The sequence below is a fragment of the Xenopus tropicalis genome, chromosome 6 (genome assembly GCF_000004195.4).
Source record: "Xenopus tropicalis strain Nigerian chromosome 6, UCB_Xtro_10.0, whole genome shotgun sequence".
Taxonomy (NCBI): domain Eukaryota; kingdom Metazoa; phylum Chordata; class Amphibia; order Anura; family Pipidae; genus Xenopus; species Xenopus tropicalis.
The window spans coordinates 25,506,905-25,533,358 of record NC_030682.2 but is presented as its reverse complement, the minus strand read 5'-3'; the positions used below and the strand labels follow the sequence as shown (position 1 = coordinate 25,533,358).

Here is a 26,454-nt window from a genome sequence, read left to right as displayed (position 1 = left end):
AGGCATTTTTTACACAGTGGCACAAAATGTGTCTTGGTCACCACAAACCTCTTGGCAGTACAGTGGTGATCAAAACACCTTTGTCTCCCTGGGGTTGCTAATAAAGTAAAAGGAAAGGTCACTGGGGGGTGCCAAAATGTTAGGCGCCCCCAGTCATTGTAACCAATTAACTGGTACCCCAGGCCAGTGCTCCTGTTAGGAGAAAATTGCACCGGTCTGGGGTACCTGCGAGCAAGTGATCCTGTTCTTCCCTTCTTCTTTCTTTGAGATCCCGGGGCCGACGCATGCGCAGTAGAGTGAAAAAGTTGATATTTACTGAGAAAAAAATCACATACAGACCACTGGAAATTACGTCAAGCAGACTTTGGAACTATCCAGCGCAGTTTTCATCACAGGGCATATGCAGTTGCGTTAATTTCGGTGGATCACATGCAATTAAAAAGGCCCAGTGCAATTATGTAAAGAGCACAGTCAGCGCCGGATTTCCAATCCGGGCGCCTGGGGCCGCCCCCCATTCGCGCCCCCACCCCCTGAACAAACATATCTTCCCCCCCCCCCGCGCCGCTGCAAGCGAGCATGCGTGGGCAATTGAACTCCCATACGGAAGTCCCCATTGCTCCATATGGGAGCAAAATTTCAATATTTTGTTGCGGTGTGCCGCCCTAGGCCTGGGCCTTTGTGGCCTCACCACAAATCTGGTACCTGAGTGCAGTTGCACAATGATGCTGCAGTTCTGGGGACAAATTATGCATTTTGGGAAAATGGTGATAGAGCTGGACATTGTGCTTTGCCTACTGCACTTTCTGATGGACACATGCCCTAATCTCTTTGTCCTATAAATAAAGTTTTTTTATTAGATCTTTAATAAAAGAATGACTATAGAAATGCATCACAAATCATTTTGAATTTGAGCTTTTTAGAAAAATAAAAAATTATTCCAAATGTGACCTTTTATTCTTATTGTGTTATTATGCCCCGAAATGCATTGTTTTATTTGTGTAGCTTTGGGTAAAGGATGCACTCTCACCGTTTCATTCCTCTTGGTTCTTTTAGGGCCGAACATGGTTAATCATTTTCCAAGAGGAGAAATATCTGAGGAAGAATATAAGTGTCTTCCCTGCAGGGAAGGATGTTCTAACTGCACAGATGATGCTCCCTGCTATGCACAAGAGGACAAGTATTTACGGATTGCTATCATCTCCTTCCAAGCTTTCTGTATGCTCTTGGACTTTATAAGCATGCTAGTAGTTTACAGCTTTCGCAGAGCAAAGGTAACATTTTTTGATTTCTGGTTGTTGTTCTGCTGTAACTACATTTGATTAACAGCGTATTTGAATAGTGATGGGAGCTGATCTCTGTGCTTGGCAAATAGTACTCCAGGCAGTCCCAGATGGTATTCAGCAACCTTGTACGTCTGGGTTCTGCCAATTAATTCCTTTATAGTTTTCAAGCATCCACTTACCTGCAAGCTGGGTCCCAGAATACAATAAGGATGAGATGCTGAAAATTATTATTTACCTGTAACACTTGTTTGGCTAGGATATGGCAAAACCCAGGCTAGTGATAGGTATAGAGCATGTGTTACATGCGACCTTAATACACAGGAGTGGGCCTCCGCTATATGGGAGGTATTAATGGAGCTGAGGGGGTAGTTGAACTACAACTAGATAAGAGCTTGTGTGGTGCAGATGGAATAATGGACGCCAGAAAGGTTCTTGCTCATGAACTATAGTACAATTTATTTGGACAAAGGCATAACTTGATAGTGCAGCAGGGTATACTCACAGACACAGCAGTATAGAATGTGTGATCACCGTGGACGATACAAGGGTGACACTTAGGCACAGAATAACCCACTTGGAGGATGCACAGAGGATTAGTTGACACCTGAGATATAGACCTTTCAGAAGGGAATGTTCCGGCCGACTGTGGTCCAGGGGAGAGCTCCTAACACTGGTACCTGGCGTCTAATAAAACCGGTCCCTAAAGAACGACTACAGAGCCGGGGTGGACTAAACCCTTTGTTACAACTCCTGGTTGGGGCTATTGACTGCCCTTGCTAAATAGCCTGACTACAATCACCTCTCCTAGAGGGTGCTATAAATGAATCTGTCTGTGCTGGCTTTACCTCGTTCACGGGGCCCTGTCCCCGACTTATCACTAGGGTAGGTGGTCCCCTAGGGTACAATTGGCTTCTGGGCCTATGTTCTGGTCCAGGCTCAGTTGGGATCTGTCCAGAACACAGCATGCAGCCAAAAGAGGAAGCCACTTCCTTGTGCAAGACACTATATAGTCTGCCAAGGGGAGTGGTCAACCTGGGCTAAACCTATAGGGGGTAGCCTAATAACTGAAATAGGAGTGCAGAGGGCTCTGCCCTATTACAGCACAGATAAGGGAAAGATAGGGGATAACACCATAGGGAGCTTAACCCTATGGGTCCCTACATACCGTAATTATAGTAATGTGGCATTACATCCCAAACAGAATGTGTAAACCTATCCGTGCTGTTTCACACACATTAGTAAATAAATATAGGCCTTTAGCCGTACATACTCTCTTTTCCATGCAGCCCCTGGTGCTCCATAGATAGTCGCTATTTATTGGGCTGGTGGGGGGCTGTTTGGGCCTCTGTGTACCTAAAATGCCTGAGCCTATTCTGAATCCTAGTCCAGAGCTGCTTCATAGACTGAAGTTCAAGGTATGGGGCATACCAGAGGAAACCCACATGCCACAAAACACCCTAAATACAGTCCAGTCTTCAGGGAGGGTCTCTGAAGTCATTGTTACTGAACGCAGGAAGTGATCTATTTAGACCAAGGTGCAGATCTTTTCTTTTGAATCAAATAGTATAAAAACCTGTGCTTTGGGGGACACAACATACAGCCAATGTGCAATTGACTGAAAACAGGTCAGTTTGTACACAATTTGCACATTTGAATTGGTTTCAGACTAAGACATTTGATTATTCACAAAAGATTTACTGATAGTTTCAAGTCTCCTTTTGGTCAGGGCCCCCCATTACCCATAAGCAGGGTTATATATGTAGGAAACCACTGTTGTATGTCACTTTGCTGTAATTTTCTAAGAGCATCTAAGACAGCAAATTAGTTTCCATGGTCTCCACCCCCCAAATCTCATCCTAACTGATCTTCATGCTGGGATTTCAGGACATTAAATAAGTGTTCTCCCCAAATTTCACCTTAAGCCCAAAGCCACACTGTAGGGTTGGCTTCTCTCCGCCGGGCCGGAACTAGGGGTAGGCAGCAGAGGGACCTGCCTAGGGCTCATTGATTGGGGGGTGCCAGGCAGTAACCTCTCCTGCCTACCACTAGCCCGCGCTCCCTTCTCTTGCCCCCGCCGGTTAACACGGGTGGGGGTGATGACTCCCAGGGGCAGGGGCGAGGTGGCTGACCGGGTTGCCTAGGGCGCTGTAACTACAGAGGAAGCCGACCTTGTGTTTGCAGGGGGCCCAGGACTGTAGGGGGGGGGGGCAGTAAAGCCCTAATTATTGAGCAATTTCAATATATCTTGGTAGAATAGGTCATTTTACTTATTACTTGGGGCCCTACAATAAATTTGCTGTGGGGCCCAGTAACATCTAGTTACACCACTGGCTTAGTGTGCCCTTACTCTAACTGCCTGTGAGTTTTCTCCCTTGCAAGTGGATTGAGTCAGCCACACAGTTTGTAACATCTGCCGTAAGATATATATAAATATATATACAGTAACATTAGAAAGGGCAGCAATACACATGGAGGCATTGACTGCTGCTATGTTTGCATTGTTTCAAATGCCAAAGCCCCCAGGGCAGAGAATAGAAAAAGACAGGCAAATACTGCTTTTGATTGCAATTATATATACAAAGAACTAAAAAACCATTACAAACTGGAAATTAAGATATATTGCAAAGTTGCTTAGAATTATGTTTTTTGTTATTAGGCAAAGCATTACATTTTGGGTTTGGGTCTTTTAAATGCAAAAGGGGCCTTAGATTGTAAGCTCTGCAGGGGCAGGGAGTGCTGGGAATGCTTTGTGTAGAACTGTATAATTGTGTAATTTCTAGTGCTTCTATGAATTCCATTTCTAAGTATTTCCATGCCTTATGTAAATGCTGTTGCAATGCATCGCTTTCAGGCAAATGTTATTACTTATTTAATTTAATTAAGTGGACTGTAATGGCCCAGCTAGCAGTCTGTGTTTGGCCCCCAGGCAGAAAAGAAAATTGTGTGAGGCTCATAACAGTTGTCACACAGCAGAGTGGAAGAGTAAAAGGCAGAGGGAATAGACAGGTTTGGGTTGGTCTGACCTTTACATCCTATTAGTCATGTGTACAGGTGTATAGAAATCCTCATTACGCCCCCTCACTCCCCAAAAAAAGACTGGGGAGGTTTCCTGTTTTCATTTTGTTCCTAAACTTCTACCGTGACTCACCCTATTTCATTGCTAGATCTACAAAAGTATTGATTTATTTCCCTTAAATCTCTATTTTGGGCTTTTTTTTTCTGGGATCATGATAGATAATACCCACCCAGCAAAAACTAAAAATAGCCCATAGCTACTATTTTTATGCTTCTCTATATAATGTCTTTAGTTTGAGCCCCTTCTCTTTTGCTGGTGCAGGGTTGGTGATATTCTTTTTAAGAAGTCTTTAGTTTTGCCTGATATGGCATGAATATTGGGGGTCACCATAGGTAGAACTGTACTGACCCTTGGGGGTCACCATAGGTACAACTGTATTCACCCTTGGGGGTCACCATAGGTAGAACTGTACTGACCCTTGGGGGTCACCATAGGTAGAACTGTACTGACCCTTGGGGGTCACCATAGGTAGAACTGTACTGAGCCTTGGGGTCACCATAGGTAGAACTGTACTGACCCTTGGGGGTCACCATAGGTAGAACTGTACTGAGCCTTGGGGTCACCATAGGTAGAACTGTACTGACCCTTGGGGGTCACCATAGGTAGAACTGTACTGACCCTTGGGGGTCACCATAGGTAGAACTGTACTGACCCTTGGGGGTCACCATAGGTAGAACTGTACTGACCCTTGGGGGTCACCATAGGTAGAACTGCACTGACCCTTATCAGCCACTACTGCAACTAGCACTCTGTAAGTAATATAATTTTGGAGGCAGGAGTGGATATTACTGGAAAAAAGAACCCAACTTACCCTCAACTATTATCCTCATCTGTTGACCACCTACCAGAAAGGTCTTCTCCAGCACAGCATAATGCACTGATTCCCAATCAGCGGGTCGCAAGCAACAATGATGTTGCTCACAGTGGCCTCAAAGTAGGTGCCCATTTTTACATTTCTGTAAGTTTTGGTTGCACAAAAATCAAGTGTACTTCCAAAAAAAGTCTCTTGTAGGCTGCCAGTCCACATGGGGCTATCAAATAGCCAATCACAGTCCTTATTTAAGGGTCGCAAGGAGCTATTTCCATGGTTCTGACACCAACACTTTTTACATCTCATAAAAAAGGTTGGGGATCCCTGGCCTAAAGGTGGCCATACACGGGCCAATTTTAGTTGCCGATATCGGTCCCTTAGACCGTTTTGGCAGCTTATCGGCCCATGTAGGGGCACAAACGACGGGCCTACCCAACATTTGGCCTGAAATTGGCCAGATATCGGTCGGGCAGGTTAAAAAATTTAGTCGGATCGGGGACCGCATCGGCTCATTGATACGGCCCCTGAACCGACTGCGCCCATTACCATTGTTTTAATTTGATCATTTGGCCCTAGGGCCAAACAACCGAATTAGCCTAAATTCTCTCAATATCACCCACCGGTAGGTGGGGATATCTGAAGAAGATCCACTCGCTTGGCGACCTTGCCACCTTTATGCAACCCGTGAGTGCTTTTGATAGGCTGTTGGGAACGCAGGCTTTACATAACCTCTGGGGAAGACCTTGGTTATTCATTCACAATTTAGCCTTAACATGATATGAAAGCAAGGCTTCCCTGAGTCAGGGTTGAGTTTATCTCCTGGACGCGGTATCACGCAATCTTGTCAATATTTGTCTCTTTTATTAATTGTTCCCGTATCGTTCATTTAGACTTATTGAAAATGAACATAACATAATCTGGTTCCTTCAGACCTTGCATTAATGACATGCCCTTTCAGATCACAAGGCAGATTTCATTTATAATGTATTTCTGGTATAACTTTGAGGCATCTGTTGGGCTCCTCTGTGTTAATTTAGCGAAAGAATTCAATTCGCATTGTGCAAGAATTTGGTCCATTATGTAAATGTTATAGACTTTTAATGGCTTCCTTAAACAGGCAAAATCATTAGCAGGAACAGAGAGGATGAAAGAAATCAGGCACTGTGTCAAAACCCAGATGAGGCCAGATTGTTTTCAATCAACTGAAACAAGATTTTCCCGGTTTAATTCCATTGGCAAGACTTTGTACATGAATAAAGCCAAAGGAAAAAGGGAGCGCTTTGAGATATTAACATATTAATCAATTAAAGGAAAAATGAGATGTCTGAAAATACATTTGCTCTGGTGTGATAACATTACCTAGTACTGTTTGCTGAGACCTAGGCCGCGGGTTCAGAGGGTGGTACTAAAACCCAACCAGAATTCCGTATTATGTCTGTCACATATCTGGTGTCTCGTACCCATTCGTCTTGTATAGCGTAAGCTGGGCAGGACCCTCTTTACTTGTAGTATCTTTTTAAATATCTTTATTAATATCTTTTTAGATATTAGAATTTACCAACATGAAGGAAGACCACATGAGGCTAAATCACTAATGTAGTTATGGGTGAAACTAGGAATGAATATAAAGTTGATATGGATGTTTATAAATGTACATAAACTTTCTATTACCAAAATAATAATTCCCCCACTAGAGGTGCCGGCTAACAGAGCCCACACTTGAGATGGGGAAACAGTAGTTATTTTGAAGGATACACCCCAATCTTGTGCCATGCCTGCCACATAAGGAACCTACTCCTGGGGAGGTGGCACAAACATGTATATTATGAGTATACTGGCTCACTCGATATGTGCATACATGTTGCATGTTCATGTTCATTATGGACAATAGCATAGCTGCCCAAACTGGGAGTGGGATTCTGGTAAAGGGGGCACAACACATGTTGGGTAGGTACAGCAAATGCAATTATTTCCCCCATCTGAAATACAGGCTCTGTTAAACTGTTTTTGATACTGGTCTTATTTGTTATTAATTTTTGTAATATAAATGATTTAAATAGTGTGCTTTTTCAGCTAAACATTTTGTTTTCTGCTGCAAACAACTGAACCACATTGTTTGTCAAGCAGGAGAAATCAGTTTCCCCTAAGCTCCTAACAAGAAATCAGCACTACTTGCTGCAAAACCAGACTTTTTCCCTGGTGCTTCTTGTATATCACCTTTATCACTGGTGGAAAATACACTAAACAGTGTTCTTATTTGTTGCATCTCTCCCAATATATATGTAGACACTGGTAAGAAAATAAAATATTAAACAATACAGGTATGGGACCCATTATCCAGAATGCTTGGGACCTGGGGGTTTCCAGATTAGGGACCTTTATGTAATTTGGATCTCCATACCTTAAGTCAGGGATCCCCAACGTTTTATACCCGTGAGCCACATTTAAATGGAAAAAGTGTTGGGGAGCAACACAAGGATGAAAAATGTTCCTGGGGTGCCAATAAGAGCTGTAATTGGCTATAAGCCAGCCCCTATGTGGAATGGCAGCCTACAGAAGGCTCTGTTTGACATTATACTTGGTTTTTATGCAACCAAAACTTGTTCAAAACCCAGGAATTTAAAAATAAACACCTTCTTTTAGGCCACGGGGAGCAACATCCAAGGGGTTGGAGAGCAGCATGTTGCCCCGAGCCACTAGTTGCGGATCACTGCCTTAAGTCTACTAAAAGATTTTTTAAACATTAAATAAACCCAGTAGGCAGAGAAAAAGGAAATCATTTTTAAAAATTAGAATTATTTGCTTATAATGGCAGGGCCGGAACTAAAGTTAGGCAGAAGAGGCAGCTGCCTCGGCCGCAACGATTGGGGGGCACCAGGCAGGAGCCTCTCCTAGTCCCCGCTTTGTCATTGCTTGTCATAACACGGTGGGGTTAATGACCCATCGCACCTATACTTCTCCCCCCCCCCCGCGGAACTGCACATGCGCGCCAAAGCACACGCAAGAGGGAAGGGGGGAAGGTGCAGGGGCGAGGTGGCCGACCGGGTTGCCTAGGGTGCCCGGTTGGCTTGGCCCGCCCGTGTATAATGGATTCAATGGGAGATGGCCTTTCCGTAGTTCAGAACTTTCTGGATAACGGGTTTCTGGATAACTGATCCCATACCTGTATTTGTAATTTAAAACATACACTCTTAGAGAAACTGACTCACTCCCTCAGCAATATGATGGAGACCTTCAAACTATTGTCTGAAGAGGAACATCCCCATTAAAGGAACAGTAACACCAAAAAAAGAAAGTGTATAAAAGTAACTAAAATATAATGTGCTGCTGCCCTGCACTGGTAAAAGTTGTGTGTTTACTTCAGAAAGTCTACTATAGTTTATATAAATAAGCTGCTGTGTAGCCATGGAGGCAGCCATTCAAAGGAGAAAAGGCACAGGCACATAGCAGATAACAGATAAAACACTATTGTATTCTACAGAACTTATCTGTTATCTGCTATGTAACCTGTGCCTTTTCTCCTTTTTTCCAGCTATAATCGCTGCCCCCGTGGCTACACAGCAGCTTATTATATAAATTATAGTAGTGTTACTGTAGCAAACACACCAGTTTTACCAGTGCAGGGCAACAGTGCATTATATTTTTATTACTTGAAAGCTCTTTCATTTTTTGGTGTTACTGTTCCTTTAATGCTGCCGTAACTGACCATCACAAAAGCCAGTTTGGCCAGTTTAGGCTCTGGTGGCATAGGTTAGTATTACTATTCTCCATATCGCACCCCAGTAAAATTGCTTTACAAATGGGGGCAAAGTACTACAAGTATCTTCCCCACAATGCATTTTTTTTTGCTTAGAATTCCAGCATTGTGTGCCCTGCATTTTTAGAACAATTGTGAGCTTTGATGCGTCTGCAGAATGTTCTAATATGTCTGTTGTTGAGGAAAGGGTTCCTCCTGAGCGAGGAGATTCAATATCCCTTCCCTTCATGCATGATGCAATGTCATGTTGCTCTGTATTGATGATCGCTAAGAAAATGGTTATTAATGGAATGACCTCTCCCGGAGCCAAAGAGCAATGTCTCACACCGCATTTGCAGTGCGGGAATCTGCCGTTAGTCTCCATAGCAACATAACTCAAAATCATTGAAGAGATCAATGGATTTTTGATTTCTGGCTTGATGAGGTTAGAAAGAGCGGGTCATTCTATCTTCTCCAATCTCAAAGCCTTGGCAGTCTTCCGCATTGTGAACTGTAATGTGATTTATTAGCCCATCACGAAATAATAAAACATTGATGTAAGTAATTGTGTTTTACAGGCGCGCCCTCTGCTTCCTTGTGCTCTTTAGACCTTTTATTTCTTCCTGTGGAGATTGTTGCAGCGTGGAAAACCTTTAATGGGGGATCTCCACCCAAAAACATAATGAAAGAGAATGTCATTCTAAGCAAATGTCAAATGTACAGTCATTTCAAGTCATTTTAGATATAATTGCTTTTCAGAGCAGTGTTTGTCTGGTGGTTTATAAATAATGTTTGCTCTACTGACTGCCGCTTCCTAATTGGCACATCCATTCTACAGTGCAGGGGTGCAAAAGTTTTCCTACAAAAATGCCAGTTTGTGCCTTTTTCTTTAACCCTGTCCTGCACTGTGTTTTGCTTTATATTAGAAAATTTTAGTCAAAAAAATATTATATCGACATGTGCAAATTAAACACACCCAAACACAACTTCAGCTTTTTGAAAAGTAAACATAATTTCAAGCAACTTTGCATATATGCAGCCTTTTCTTGATTTTTTTTAATGTAATAATATGGTTTGGAACAGTTCCCTAAGCCCCGCCCCTTGTTCCCCTGCTGATCTGGCTGACTACTTAGAGACTCAAATAAAATGTAACGGTAGTTGACTGTCCTCAGCCTGCCTTCAGCCTGCATCCTCCTAATCCCACAATTCCCTGCACATGTGATGTTAAAAAGAAAATGTGGAGAAGTTTTTACAATTTGTAACTTCAATGTTTAGTCCCTCCTCCCCTGCCAGGATTTCAAATGATTCAGAAAGAAGTGAACTGTTTTGCAGCTGGATTTCAGCATATATAAATGGTATTTATTCATACTTTATGAAGGAACAGATTACAGTGATAGGTATATTAGGGTTTTCTATGTTGTGTGGGGCTCTTTAACAAATTTTAGTTCGGTAAACCAGAGTTCCCCTTAAAGTCACAATGTCAACTGTGTTTTACTCACAAATAGGATATTTTCCCACAGACTTGTATTTCTTTCTTGAGGTCCCCCCCCCCCCCAGCTCATTGTGGCTGCTTAATACAAAAGCATCACTAATCTGTGTGTCAGAAAAATCTCAACCCGTACCCTTCTCTAAATCTCAAAACCTTAACCCGCACCCAAACCAAACCCACAAAATGACGCTACTGTACGACTTGCACCCAAACTGAACCCACAAAATGACGCTACTGTACGACTTGCACCCAAACCGAACCCACAAAATGACGCTACTGTACGACTTGCACCCAAAATGAACCCACAAAATGACGCTACTGTACGACTTGCACCCAAACTGAACCCACAAAATGACGCTACTGTACGACTTGCACCCAAACCGAACCCACAAAATGACGCTACTGTACGACTTGCACCCAAACTGAACCCACAAAATGACGCTACTGTACGACTTGCACCCAAACTGAACCCACAAAATGACGCTACTGTACGACTTGCACCCAAACTGAACCCACAAAATGACGCTACTGTACGACTTGCACCCAAACCGAACCCACAAAATGACGCTACTGTACGACTTGCACCCAAACTGAACCCACAAAATGACGCTACTGTACGACTTGCACCCAAACTGAACCCACAAAATGACGCTACTGTACGACTTGCACCCAAACTGAACCCACAAAATGATGCTACTGTACGACTTGCACCCAAACCGAACCCACAAAATGACGCTACTGTACGACTTGCACCCAAACTGAACCCACAAAATGACGCTACTGTACGAATTGCACCCAAACTGAACCCACAAAATGACGCTACTGTACGACTTGCACCCAAACCGAACCCACAAAATGACGCTACTGTACGACTTGCACCCAAACCGAACCAAGAAAATGACGCTACTATAGGACCCGGCAATTAGAGACCCTGTAAGTTAGTGCATACATATTTCATGACATATATAGCTACTACCAAAGAATACACCACCTGATTTATGTATGGTAAAAGTGACAAATAAGTAAGTTGACCCTAGAAAACCTCATATTTTCAGAAAATACACATTCTGCTGAATCTAAAATATGTAAATATGTCTTTGCATGGTAAAGTGCAAAGCTGAGCTAAATGTAGCCATTTCTATGTAATTTTTTAAAATTGTCTCAAAGCTTGAAATTTACCCCATTATATGCCCCATATTTCTTAACGTTCCAGCATAAAACATCCTAAATATGAACGTCACGGGCCTACTGAACAGTTAGATGCGCAATTTACCTAACTATGTGGTGTTCAGAGGCATCCAAATGAAAACAGTGCCTATGAACTTATTGTACAGCGCTGCAGAATATGTTGGCAATGTTAATAATAATAATAATAATTCATTTTTATGTCTGATGCTCTGGCTGCTGCAATATGAGCTGCTGCTATGTGTATTATGTGCTATAAGACCCCCTAACAGTATGGAAACCCTAGATATTTTCCAAAAGTAAACATTCTAATAAAACCAAAATGGGTAAATATGTTATTCTACTGCAAGCTACCAAACTACAAAACAAAGCTTTTTTATGAAATTTCTGAAAGTTTTCACAAAGCTTGCATTTTACCCTTTTATATACCGCACATTCCATAATGTATCAAGATAACAATCCTAAAATGACTGCCAGGGGTCTACGGAACAGTTTAATGCTCAATATGCATAGATTTACCAAACTATGTGGGGTACAGAGACACTCAGAGACCCCTAACAGTATGATGACTCCAGAAAACCATACATTTTCCAAAACTACACATTCTGTCAATAGCAAAATTTCAAAATAGATCTTTCTACTGCACACCCAAATGGATATATACTGTAGCAGACACAATTTTCATGGGCACAAACAAAGTAGCAAAGAACAATGCAGAATGTGAAAAAAAATCACTAAAATCCAATAAAACCACTAGTCAGTGCTTTTTTCTTTTCGCCTAGTGTAATCAGCGTTAGAATCACAGTTTGAATATTTAGCTTAGCCAAGTAAGTTTAATGGACAGAAACAAATGAACAACAACTATACAGAACTTAAAATGCAATAAAATTACTAAAAATGCAACTGCAGTTACCGAATATGCTATTGCAATGGCAATAAAAAACCTTTTTTTTAAGGCAAAAAAAGAAAAAGAGACACAAAATTGTGTAAGTGTGTATATGTGTGTCCTTGGCAAAATGCATGTGTGTGTGCACTGGATTTCAAATCCGAGCGCCCCGAGGTTGCCCCTCCATTCGTGCCCCCCCCCCCCCCGCACGCATGCGCAAACACACAAACAATCTCCCCAATCGCGCATGCGCAAACATCTGTTCTCAACCACCCCTCCCCCCACGCCGCTGCAAGCGCGCACGCGCAGGCATTTATACTCCAATACGGAGCTGTGGGGAGTAGTCCCCATTGCTCCGTATGGGAGCGAAGTGTCAAAATTTGTTTTCGGTGGGGCGGCATGTCACTATGGTTAGATGCGCTTTAAAAAATAATTCACAAAGATCTGAAATCGTACAAAATTGCTTTCCTGTATCCATGTAAAACCTACTTTTTCTTCCAGAAGAGCTGAATATTGGGCTTTTTGTGATAAATTAGGAGAGCTTAGCTTCCACCTTGTCTCCAAGGGGAATCACGCATTTAGATGATTGCATTCCATGGCGCATCTCTTATCTTGAGATGATGGGATTTATAGAGGTAACATAGGCCTGTAATCTTATTGAGAACATATCTCTGGAGGACATAATCTTCCCTTTTTATATAAGTGTCCTATTGTGATAAAACAGTAACATCAATAATAGCCGCAGATAAAAAAAAATGATAGATGTTGATTCAACCTTTTCAGTAGACAAAAACTGTATATTGTAGTTCAACAACAACAATTCAAAGAAAGCCAATAATATTCAGGAAATACTTGAATCAAGAGAAAACTGAAACAATAACCAAAAAATGTCTACTCTCCAAGAAATTCCTATACTGGCATTTCCTTGGAAAATTTTGATTTCACCACTTAAACCATTTTTCTTAAAGAAAAGGGAAAGTGTAAAACTCAGTAAGCTTTATCAAAAAGGTCTATTTACAAACAGCCATAAACACCTACAGGACTGCTTCTCTGGGCCCTTTGAGAAAAGAAACACTGCATTTCCTGATTTTCTAATCTGTATACATGGGCTTCTGTGTCAGACTTCCTTTTCTCAGCTCAGCCTCAGCTCAGCCTCCCTCCACCCTTCTCCCTCCTCCCTTCTCCCTCCTCCCCTCTCCCCTCAGCAGTAAGAGCCAAGGCAGCAGGAGAGATGCAAGTAAGAAAGTGACGTCAGACCGAGCTAAAATGGCAGTTGCTATCGTAAACAAACAGAGAGAGCTGCTAGGGTTGTTTACTCAGGTATGGTAAAGCATTCTACTGAATAAATACAGCATTCTAGCTTGCACCATTGTGGCTAATCCAGTGGTTCTCAACCTCCCTAATGTCGTGACCCTTTAATACAGTTCCTCATGTTGTGGTGACCCCCAACCATAAAATTATTCCTAAGACCATCGGAAATATGTGTTTTCCGATGGTCCTAGGCGACCCCTGTGACAGGGTCGTTCGACCCCCAAAGGGGTCCCGACTCACAGCTTGAGAACTGCTGGGCTAATCTATTGGCAATACCCTGCCTCAGTAGCTTTCCTTCTCCTTTAATGCTTGATTTATAGGAGAGCCTCTCTTGAATTATGAAAAGTTTACAAGCATGCCTTATTGTGTGTGCATCAAATATTTGTTGTCTGCATTTTTGTATTTATTCTCGGATCTGTGCGCTGCTTGTGGCCTGCTCAGTGGATAGGAAAAGTGCCATCTGTTTATGGCTGCTAAGGATTCTCCAGTGGTCACATTAAGGTTCACAAATTTAATGAGCACAAATTACTGGTAGTACCTAAGGACCTAAGTACCTAAGGATGTTTACTTTTTGGAATAACAAAGGGTCAAAAAATGCAAGTTGTTGCTTTTCTGCAATCCTCGGAAACTGAGGCTATTTACATAGCACTACATTGATTGGAACAGTTTATCCATGTTTGAATTGCTTCAGTTTTGTTCATGTTTTTATCCTAATAAGCAAACGTTACATTTCATATGCACACGTGGCTCTGTTGTTTGCATATTATGATTTGTAGATTGTAAGCTCTTTTGGGCAGGGCTCTCTTCCCCTCGTGTATCGGTTATTGATTGCTTTATATGTTACTCTGTATATCCAATGTATGTAACCCACTTATTGTACAGCGCTGCGGAATATGTTGGCTCTTTATAAATAAATGTTAATAACAATAATGATCTATATACCGTATCATTCTATATATAAAATAACATTTTCATTATTTGATAAATAATGAAACATAAATATTATTCAATAAATATTAACTTATAGTAACACTTTAGCCCTGCTGACTAGATGTGGCCTCCAGATCATTTTTATATGCTCCCCTGACTTCTCAGGGGCTCCATAAGTCAACTTTGCCCATGAATACATGGTGTAAAGAATAATTGACCCACTACATGTCACCAATATTCAGTGGGGAAAAAAACGGTTGCAGTTTACTTCACTGGTGTGATGTGTCATAATGGTGCCCTACTGTGTTTTAGAATGGTCTCTAGCATAATGTACCATAATGCCTCTGTAACTTTAAAGGAACAGTTCAGTGAAAAAATGAAACTTGGTCAACTAGGTGCAAAATAATATTTTCAATATAGTTAGTTAGGCAAGAATGTGATCTATAAAGCTGGAATGAGCAAAAGTCTAACATAATAGCCTGAACATTTCACGATTTGCAAAAGATCGTACAATCAGCCACAAACCGTTCAGGGCTGAAACGGCAGATAAGGAGGTAGAAACAATAGGATTTCTACCTCCTTCTGCCGATTCAGCGCTGAAGGCAGATTTTGGTCAGGCGCCTTCTATGGCGCCCAATCAAAATCTTTAAACCTGGCCGATCGGTGAGTCGACCGATATCAGCAGCTTCCTGCGATATCGGTCGACTCGCCGACTTGCCATACACGCACCGAATATCATACGAAACGAGGTTTCATACGATATTATTGGTGCGTGTATGGCCAGCTTAAGCTGTTAGCAGTCAGTAACCAATCAGTGTCTGGAGGGGGGGGGGTGTGATATGGGACTTAACTGTTGAGTTAGTTTGCATTTGAATCTGACCCACGTGCTCACAAACTAACTGAACAGTTATGTCCCATGTGCCCCCCCCAAAGTCACTGACTAACTAAGAGATTAGAGAGCTGAAAGCAGGAAGTAGTGTTCTGGCCATTATGTTAGACATCTACTCACTCCAGCCTTTATAGATTACGTTTTTGCCTAACTAACTATATTGAAAACATTTTTGATTTTGTTAGTCTCTCCATTTTACCCAGTTTCATTTTTTCACTGAACTGTTCCTTTAAAAGTACTGTTCGCTGTGTTACACTTGTAGTAACTTGTATAGGGATTCTCTACTGAAGTCCATAACTTAAACAAAAACATATTAAACACAAATAAAGGTTGTTGCCAGAGTTATCCCAAAGTGATGTATCAGGCAATCTTAAAGAGATGGTTCACTTTCAGGTTAACCCTTAGTATGCTGCAGAAGGGCCTGTTCTTAGCAACTTTTCCATTGGTCTTAATTTTTTTTTTATATTTTATAGTTTAGAATTATTTGCCTTCCTCTTCTGACTCATTATAGTTTTTGAACAGGCGTCACTGACCCCCAGCAGGCATAAACTATATTATTATTGCTCTGCGAAGCTACAATTTTACTTTCATTGTTAGATTTTATTACTCATTTCTATTTAAGGCCCTCCTCTGTTCATACTCCTGTCTCTCTTTTCAAACCTCTGCTTGGTTGCTAGGTTACATTGGGCCATTGAGCTGTTGAAGAAAAAGATAAATAATTCAAAAACAGCAAATAATAAAAAATGAAGATCAATTGCAAATTGTCTCAGAATGGCACTCTCTACATCATACTACAAGTTAATTTAAAGGTGAACTACCCCCTTAACTTATCTTGTCAGCCTCCAGGACATTTGCTAATCTTGCTATGTGGATAGGAAGGGCTTCATCTGTAAATAGATTTTTGAGACTCTGTATCTCAGGGTGGAGAACCTAGTTTGAGTTCCCCATCAACTCTTATTGATTTCCAGCATGATTAAATAAGCTTCTGCACCCCATGTTAAAATAATATGTAATAATATGGTTTTTCACCCCATGTTATATTAATATGTAATAAGTATTTGGTGTCTGCACAGTCTGTAATGATAATGCATTCTGTAATATGTATAATGTGAACTCGTTCTTTTTTTTTTTTTTTTAAACAAACCTTCATGTTTGTCTTTTTCAGAGTGTTAGAGCATCAGGACTGGTTCTGTTGGAAGTCATTCTTTTTGGGTCACTTCTCCTATACTTCCCAGTAAGTAAATTAACCAACTTTGATGGGTTGTTTTATCCAGAAAAGTTAGATATTTGCTGCTAAGATTTAAAAATTTTACTCCTAGAAATATACAGTGTTGTATACAATAGAATATGCATGGGGTTATTCTTTGTTCAATGGTAATAGAGATTTGAGGCCTTTTATATAAAGGAGTTTTTGTTACCATTTGGTTAAAAATAGCCGCACATGATCTGAGGTTGTCTGAGCTGATTGATATAAGTTGGATAAAACTTGGCCACATATAGTGCAGATGGCTGATTTGTGCTGATCTAGTTGTTTTACCCATTGGCAGAAGGCTAGGGAACTGTGGGCCTTGGTTTTCTGGTTGATGTCCTAATTTTTGGGGGTTGGCCATCATCAAATTTAATTTTGTGTTTTTATTTACCATTATGTTTTTATGATGGCAGCACAAGTTGATGGTTTCACTCAGTTGTTTACCCTGCATTACTTCAATAGGTTTCACATCTAGTGCCTAAAACTCACTCCGAGTGACCACCAAGGGGCCATAACAGAGTCTCAGGGGCCACTGGTCTAGTGTTTGTAGTAGGTCTAGACTGGGAAACAGGCGCGACAGATGCTTGGCTCTATAGAACACTTATTACACTCATTAAGCATAGGCAGGGTGCATAAAAGAATGAAGAATGTAGGCATTGGTACAGGCAGGGTTAGAAGACAAATTAGCAGGCTTACTGACACTGCAGGGAAAAGTCAAAGATCCAGAACTGAAGGGGTAAATAGTCCAGGCAAGGTTGGCAGAGATCAACAAAATCAGGTTCAGGAGTACCTACCTGGAAGAATTACTAGTAGGTAAGTGGACCTAAGATCAAGTATATAAGAAATAATCTCTGCTGGGAGGTCTCTAAGGATGAGTTGCACCTGTCAGTAGCAGAACCACGGATACAGGCTGATAAAGGAAAACCTTAGCCTATTCCTCTAGCCTGCCTTTGTAGAGTAGAGGTAAAAGCAGAGGGCTGTTACGTACCATGTAACAGGTTCCAACCCAGCAGAGGCCATGACTGGGGATAATCCGCTACAATAGGAAGCATTTGGCATCAGAGAACGTGTGGGAAACAACCTTGCAATAGTGATGCTCATGTTCCATTAGCTGGCGCTATTCAGTGCAGTTATTGTGTTTACTTACATCACCCGCGTTGTGTATATAGAATTTGAATGGCAGGAAGTGTGTGAAATATATTACAAGTTGATGTACAGTATCTACCCCATTATTGTCTCTATTCTGTCACTTATGAGCCTGGTTTATAAAGTGCAAGGGATCGAAAAATGGCCAAAGTTGCATTTACTTTACTGTATTCATAAAGGACTTCAGTTTTCAATTTTCATCTCAAAGAACTTATGTTTGGGAAGGTGATAGGTGAAATCATTGATTGTTACCACCTGGGTATAATCTGGTCAATATTCTTTTGAGAAAGTGGTGGGACACCACGAAACGCGTCAAGCGTATGGTCTTTTTTCTGTATAAGCACAATATGCCTTTTTTAAAAAGAATGGATAAATAAAGTAAGATTTTTATGAAAACAACAGTGTTGGCGTTGCTCCGTACAAAGGTTTGTTTGGCAATATTATATAAATGCCACTGAAATAATTGAATATTAGTTACTTTTTACCATTTTTTTTTTTAGTAACCTCCTTCCTTTTGTGTCTTTGATTTTTTTTTTTTTTTAAATGCTGTCAATGTCAATGTATTCTACTGTACAGTGCTGCGTAGATAAGTAGCACTTTATAAAAGATATACATACATACTGTATATATTATGTTCGATCAGGATTTTTCATGCATTGGCATAGGATACAGCTTCTAATGACATGGGAACTAGAAATACATTTTGAAAATAATATAACAAAAATAGCACCATGGGAGTTTATTAAGCAGAAGGGACCAATGTCAGCTTGTGGGACAGATACTTACATAACAAAGCTATATGAGCCAAGTAAAGTGCAGTGATCCATGGCCCTTCATGTATATAACACATATTACAAGGCGTGACTCCCTTTGGGGCCTCTAATCTCGCACACTTACTGTATGTGACAGCGAGGTCCAATTGCTGCTCTGGCACGGACAAGTCTCACTGCTGTATGTCTGTGGGACCTCTTCATCCAAAAAATCATTAATATTACAGGTATAGGGCCCATTATCCAGAATGCTCGGGACCAAGGGTATTCCGGATAAGGGGTCTTTCCGTAATTTGGATCTCCATACCTTAAGTCTACTAAACAATCAATAAAACATTAAATAAACCCAATAGGATTGTTTTCCCACCAATAAGGATTATTTACTTATATTACTGTTTTAGAGAAAAGGGAAATCAGTTTTAAAATTCGGAATTATTTGATTAAAATGCAGTCTATGGGAGGCGGGCTTTCCGTAATTCAGAGCTTTCTGGATAACAGGTTTCCGGATAAGGGATCCCATACCTGTATTTATAAAATACGTGAAGTGAGGAAATAGTTGAATCCAATGGCTTGTGTAAACCAAAATCAACCAATACATACGTGCAGCTTGAATTCGTTTGAATGCTAAGAAGTGCTTATTAAGATGCATCTGCGGTCGGTGTCACTTTACATTAATATGTACATCGTTTAGCGTTGTGCATGAACATACATTGCTAAAGTCCTTTTTATATGCCATATAAATTAAATTGTTCAGTACTTTAGCATAACTTTTTTAAACTAATGGCAGGGGAATATCATTAAGAAAATGTCAAACCACGGTCTGGAGTTCACATTGTTCTACGGCACAATACCATTAAAAATTCTGACATTTAGATTTGGAATTTTCGACTACCGTGCAACAAATGTTAATTCATCTTTTGAGGATTATAGTTGTCCAATTACTTCATAAGTATCCTGTTTTCTCTTAAAGGGGACCTGTCACCCTAAAAAAATAATTCCAAATTGTTTTTCTGTTGTGTTTGTCAAGCAAAATAAACTTCACTTACACTATATAAATGATTTTAACCTCAGCCTTGGAATTACTCAATCACAGCAAGCAGGCAGGCGCCATTTTGTGGACACTGTTATTAAGGCAAGCTGTGCATCCTGCCAAAATCTTGTTTCTGTGTCCGTATGGGGGGACTTAATACCCATGTCCATGCACTGGTTACACAATTAGATGGTGAGGAAGGAGGGGGAATGTGAGGAGGGCAGTGACATCTAAGAAATGCTGAATTGAAAGTGAAAGTAACTCTCTGCCCCACCTATGCCTAAGGCAAAAAGGCGGGTCAGGCAATATATGATTGATAGCTGTGATTTTTAAATGCCTTTATAATGGGTATGGATGTGTTAATAAAAAAATGAGTTTGGGTTTCATGTTTAATTTGAAAAGGACTTTTATTATACAGGTATGGGACCTGTTATCCAGAATGCTCTGGACATGGGGTTTTCTGGATAAGGGATATTTCCGTAATTTGGATCTCCATAACTTAAGTCTGCTAAAAATTATTTAAATATTGAATTAACCCAATAGACTTGTTTTACCCCCAATAAGGATTAATTATATCTTAGTTGGGATCAAGTACAGGTACTGTTTTATTATTACAGAGAAAAGGGAATCATTTAACCATTAAATAAACCCAATAGGGCTGTTCTGCCCCCAATAAGGGGTAATTATATCTTAGTTGGGATCAAGTACAGGTACTGTTTTATTATTACAGAGAAAAGGGAATCATTTAACCATTAAATAAACCCAATAGGGCTGTTCTGCCCCCAATAAGGGGTAATTATATCTTAGTTGGGATCAAGTACAGGTACTGTTTTATTATTACAGAGAAAAAGGAATAATTTTTTAAAATTAGAATTATTTGCTTATAATGGAGCCGATCGGAAATGGCCTTTCCGTAATTCGGAACTTTTTGGATAATGGGTCTCCGGATACGGGATCCCATACCTGTACAACTTTTTATGCCTGGGTGACAGGTCCCCTTTAATGCTTTACTGCCGGTAGCATACTTCAGCTGCAGCAATTTATAGGACCTGAAACTTTAAAAAGCACAGCAATGGGGGGAAAAGCAAGCTAATTAATGAATGGATTTTTTAAAATGGTGGCTAATGATGAAAAATTTGGAGAGAGATTTATTTTCTTCTAAACTACTACTTTAATTACACTTCGTAATTACTTTTTAATTGCCTTATAGTTTGTAACTGCCCAAATGGATCCGTGTATAGGAAGCCAAGGAAGTAGTCAATACTGAATGACTTTAAAGTAGTTGAGGGATAAGACGAGAGGTGTAGAAAACCTTGAAACAAACAGAAGCAGTGAATAAGAAAGTAAAGTAATTGCTTGCTAAAATGTTCAATGTTCAAAGTTTCTCTCCAAAAGTTCCAGAGGGAAGTGAGAAGAAGATAGAAAGAGGGTAATTAGGAAATTGGGGGATGGGATCTCCATAATCTATTAAAAAATAATTTAAACCTTAAATAAACCCAATAGGGCTGTTCTGCCCCCAATAAGGGGTAATTATATCTTAGTTGGGATCAAGTACAGGTACTGTTTTATTATTACAGAGAAAAGGGAATCATTTAACCATTAAATAAACCCAATAGGGCTGTTCTGCCCCCATTAAGGGGTAATTATATCTTAGTTGGGATCAAGTACAGGTACTGTTTTATTATTACAGAGACATGGGAATCATTTAACCATTAAATAAACCCAATAGGACTGTTCTTTTTAAAAAGGATCTATGGGAGATGGCCCTCCTGTAATTTGGAGCTTTCTGGATAATGGGTTTCCATATAACAGATCCCATACCTGTACTAGCATGTAATGGGCGCAAATAGCCCCCTTAACTATCACTACCTAGACCCCCCCTAACCTCTCCCTTATTGCATTGTTTTTAAGTTTAATGTCTGTCTCTATCACTAACCGCTAACTAAAAATGCAGAGGGGCGCAGCCGTGTACCTGCCCGACATCATCTTACCGACTGAAAACACTTTGGGTCTCACCGCCAACAGCAGGTTTATATCGGCAGAGAGACCCGAAGTGTCTTCAGTCGGAAAGAAAATGTTGGCGAGGTACACAGCTTCTCTTCTCTAGCTAGCGGTTAGCAATAGGGACAGAGTGTAAATGGAAAAACTATATGATAAGGGAAAGGTGAGGGGGGTCTGGGCAGTGATAGTTAAGGGGGCTTTTTGCACCCGGGGGTATAGTTCTCCTTTAAATTAGAATTATAGATGTAATAAAGCAATGTATTAATAGGTGCAACGCTTGCTTCAGTTTAGTAACCCATAGTAACCATTCAGGTGACTGCTTTTTTTGAAGCAGACTGATAAAAACTGGCTGCTAATTAGTTACTATGGGCGACTAGAACTTTGCATCTCTTATAACAATGAAACCTATGGTAACTTTTATGAATAGTATCTGTGGCTAAATTGTAGTCAAGCACCATAATGAACCTTACATAATTATTCTGTCTATATCGTGGCTTAATTGCAGGAGAATAGCTTTGAACACATGACCCAATATTTAACCCACACCCACCCAAACCTGCTGTTGATATTAGGGCTCATTTACAAAACAAGTGAGGTTGCATGTATATTGTTACTATTTATTTGAGGTATATGCATCCAAACATGCCCCTTACACTTCTGTGTCGTTTTGCTAAACGTCCATTTGTTCATCACAAATAATTGTGCGCAAGTGTGTCTATTGGTGCAAGGGAACTTCTGCCACCCTGTACATGGAGGTCATCCCAGGGCTCCCTCAGCAGGTTGTGTAAAGAATCGCACACTAATGCTGTTTTAAAGAGGGGGTTCACCTTTGAGTTAACTTTTAGCATGTTATAAAATGGAAATTTCTTAACAACTATTCAGTTGGTCTTCAATATTTGTTTTTTTATAGGTTTGAATTAGTTGCCTTTTTCTTCTGACTTTTCCAGCTTTCAAATGAGGGTCACTATCCCAGTGGCCTAAGAGCAGATTGTTATTTTTGAATTCCTGACTTGGAGGCAAGTTTTGGTTGTTTACAAACCCGGTGTCATGCTAAAACAGAGCCTTCTGTAGGCTGCCGGACTAGATAGAGCAGGGGTCCCCAAACTTTTTTTTACCTGTGAGCTATACTCAAATGTAAAAAGAGTTGGGGAGCAACACAAACATAAAAACGTTCATGGGGTGCCATATTCCCTATATGGATTGGCAGCCTACAAGAGGCTCTGTTTTGTATTAGTATCCAAGGGGTTGGCGAGCAACATGTTGCTCTGGAGCCACTGGTTGGGGATCACTGACATAGAGGCTACCAAATAGCCAATCATAGCTCTTATTTGGAATATCCAGGAACTTTTTTTATGATTGTGTTGTCCCTTTTAACACTTTTTACCATTTAAATGTGGCTCACTTGTATAAAAGGTTGGGGATCCCTGCTGTAGAATAAGAGGGGGTAGGCACAATGTCCCGTTTAAAACCTCCTATCCTGCACACTTTTAGGATTAGGTAAAATATTGCGGGAATTGCTGAGAGTGTCTGAGGGATGGGCCTTTTAAATGAGCAACTCCCGGGATAATAGGGAGGATTGATATCTGTGCAGATACCTTTCTTTCTAAAATAACATATTTTTTTTAAAAACTCCTGATAGACACAGTCCCTATTACATTCTAGGTTTTTCTGGATCAAACATTTTCCCCTGCACCCCGCAGAAGCGATGACATTTTAGTGTAGCATTCTAAAAAGAAAAAAAATTATTGAAATAAAAAGCTACAGCAGTTCAACCATTTCCCTGGGAGATAAAAAGTCATTTTGTATTATACAAATACTGTTGTCGGCTATATAGCTCTTTTAGTTGAGTCGCTCCATTTTATTTGCTAAGAATTATTAACTGTGTTTGCTCAGCGAGTGCACTGAACAGAACAAAGGGAATGCCAGGGAATATATATCACGCTTTAGGAGGCAACTCAAATTTCTCCCAGCAGAAAGATCAACAGTAATCATGCTTTAGTGCTGCAATGAGAAGAATTCAAAGCTGCTCGTTTGCCAGCATTTACATTCATTTATTAGGTTTGTTTCACCCCACAATTACTTTTTAAAGATAATAAACTTATGTGCTTACATCTCTTTGTAAAGAGGGGATTGTATGGCACTGAAATAACTGCTACAATGGCTTTATGCCTTATCCATAATCCAGAGTTGTACCCCATAATTCTGGTGTAATTGTGGCCAAGTTCCGAGTTGTGTTCTTGAGAGGAAACTTCAGGTGACTTTGGAAAATATATGTTTTCCCACTGGTGATTTACTTTATTGCTGGTGGGAAAGCATTCCAAGCGCAGATTTACTGTATATACTTGAGTATAAGCCTAGTTTTTCAGCACCCAAAATGTGCTGAAAAAGTCACCCTCGGCTTATACTCGAGTCGGGTGCCATGGTTCCCTCCAGACTAGCCCCCTCTGTCCTTTGTGTGCAAATTAGGCCACCCACAACCAGACCCTGCAGTGCCCTGGCCCGCTCCCAAATTCATCTTCATCTACCATCCTCACCTGTCCCATTCTGCACTAGACATTGCACTTTATATTCTATATAAACTATACATCGTTTTGAAGGATTTTAACTCTTTGGGTTTTAGCTTGGTTGCTGATTGAGCTAGTTTACAGTATTTCTTTTAAATAAATATTTAAAAACATATACCCCACTGATGCCTCATTTAATGTAATTTTATTGGTATTGCTATTGAAACTTAGCAGTAGCTGCTGCATTTCCCACCCTAGGCTTATACTCGAGTCAATCAGTTTTTCCAGTTTTCTTAGGTAAAATTAGGTACCTCAGCTTATATTCGGATCGGCTTATACTCGGATATATACGGTATCTGTGGGTGACAAATTTCCCCATAAACAAACAGGTCATTAACCCTTATGCGAATAGGTTATTAATATGTTCTCTAGTCCTGTTAGGAATGCCTTTGTAGGGAATTTTGACGAGTTGGTGAGGTGAGGACTGGTTACAGAGATCAAACAGAAACAAGACCAAAAGGAGAGACTGAATGTCAGGAGCAAGATGGGCAATCAGGAACAGGACGAAGTGGGGGAAGAGTCAGGGAAGGGCAGGAGCAGGACAGACCAGGGACAAATAACTTTAGCTAAATTTACAGGGTACAAAGCAGTAGTGAAATGTAGGTATACTGTCCCGAAACTGCAGTGTGCAAAGAATGATCTTTACTTCATTTCTAACTTTATCCTTGGCGGTGTCAGAATATTCTGACCTATAGATAGTGCCAGCTCCTTCTGCCTTGTGTTTCCTCATAACTCCCAAGCTAAACACTTCCCAGGAACCAACACAGTAAGAAGGCTGAATTCCCTAACAGAACACCATTGATTTATTATTAACAGATAAACTTAATGGAAAGTGGGGCACGATAAATGCACTTGCCGTTATGGAGCTTCCAACTGTCCATAAAAATAGGAGGAAATTCAGAGTGAAGCCATCGCTTTGCGTCTGTGATTGTTCTTTTCTTCTAAATAATGTATCAGGATTAGACATGGTACACTGGATGATATCAATTATTAAATTAAAGCTGACATGCCAGGGAAGATTTGCACTTGAACTCAGTTTTGTTCAGCTTTCTAGTCAACGCTGGCGCTTTACATTAGGGCTTGATATATTCATATTCTTTTGTTTCTTATGTGGAGATCAGAAGACTTTTCTATTTATAAAGAATAATCAGATACTTGATAACATAATGGCATTTGTGATTTCAGATTTTTGCAGTTCTTTGTCTAAAAGGGAAAGTAGCACCACAAAAGATTACCAAGCTCTAGTGTGCACCAGGAATTCTCTGTGCTCCGTAATACATTTCCCTAGTTTTACAGATGTCAAGTAATACCTACAGGCCTGGATGTTCCCTCATTGCAGTTATCTGTCTGTTTACTAATGCAGTGTTACTTTTTACATTAAAGGGGAACTCTGGCTTCCAAACTAAAATTTGTTAATGAGCCCCACGCAACACAGAAACCCCTAATACCTATCACTGTAATCTGTTCCTTCAAAAAGTATGAATAAATACCATTTTATATGCTAAAATCCAGCTGCGAAAAAAATCTTCTCTTTCTTCATCATTAGAAATCCTGGCAGGGGAGGAGGGACTAAAACATTAATGTTACAAATTGTAACCTTTTCTCCACAGCCTACAGACAACATGCAGGAACTACATAACCCACAATACATTGCACTTTGATGTTTCTTTTCTTATTGACTTACATTTGAGTCTCAAAGTAGCCAGCCAGATCAGCAGGTGAACAGGGTCCGGGCTTAGGGAAATGCTCCAAACCATATTATTACAGTTTTACTGTTTAACTCAGGATATGAGTTTTCCAGATAAGGGGTCTCCATACATTAAATTGACATAAAAAATAACTTTAACATTAAGTAAACCCAATAGGATTGTTTAGCTACTGGACACGTATGCTTGTAGGTAGTAACCCATAGCAACTATTGGCTTTTTCAGCCTACTGCAGGTAAACCATTAAATGCAACAGTGTTATTGCTTGCCCAGTTTTGTTTTATTTTTAATTAATTTGCTTATTAGGACTCTATGGGAGATGGTTTCCCTGTAATTAGGAGATTTCTGGATAACAAGTTCCTGAATAATACATTGTAAAAGGGTTTAGAGGA

At 40.4% G+C, this 26,454-nt stretch overlaps 1 protein-coding gene across 1 annotated transcript in view; it reads left to right on the top strand.

The window, feature by feature from the left end:
• gpr158 (G protein-coupled receptor 158) overlaps window positions 1–26,454 on the top strand; it is a 142,008-nt gene that overhangs the window by 80,685 nt on the left and 34,869 nt on the right. Inside the window, exons 4-5 of the mRNA XM_002933144.5 lie at window positions 1,054–1,271; window positions 16,762–16,830. Of these exons, the coding sequence (XP_002933190.2) occupies window positions 1,054–1,271; window positions 16,762–16,830 (287 nt within the window). The remainder of the gene's footprint in view (window positions 1–1,053; window positions 1,272–16,761; window positions 16,831–26,454) is intronic.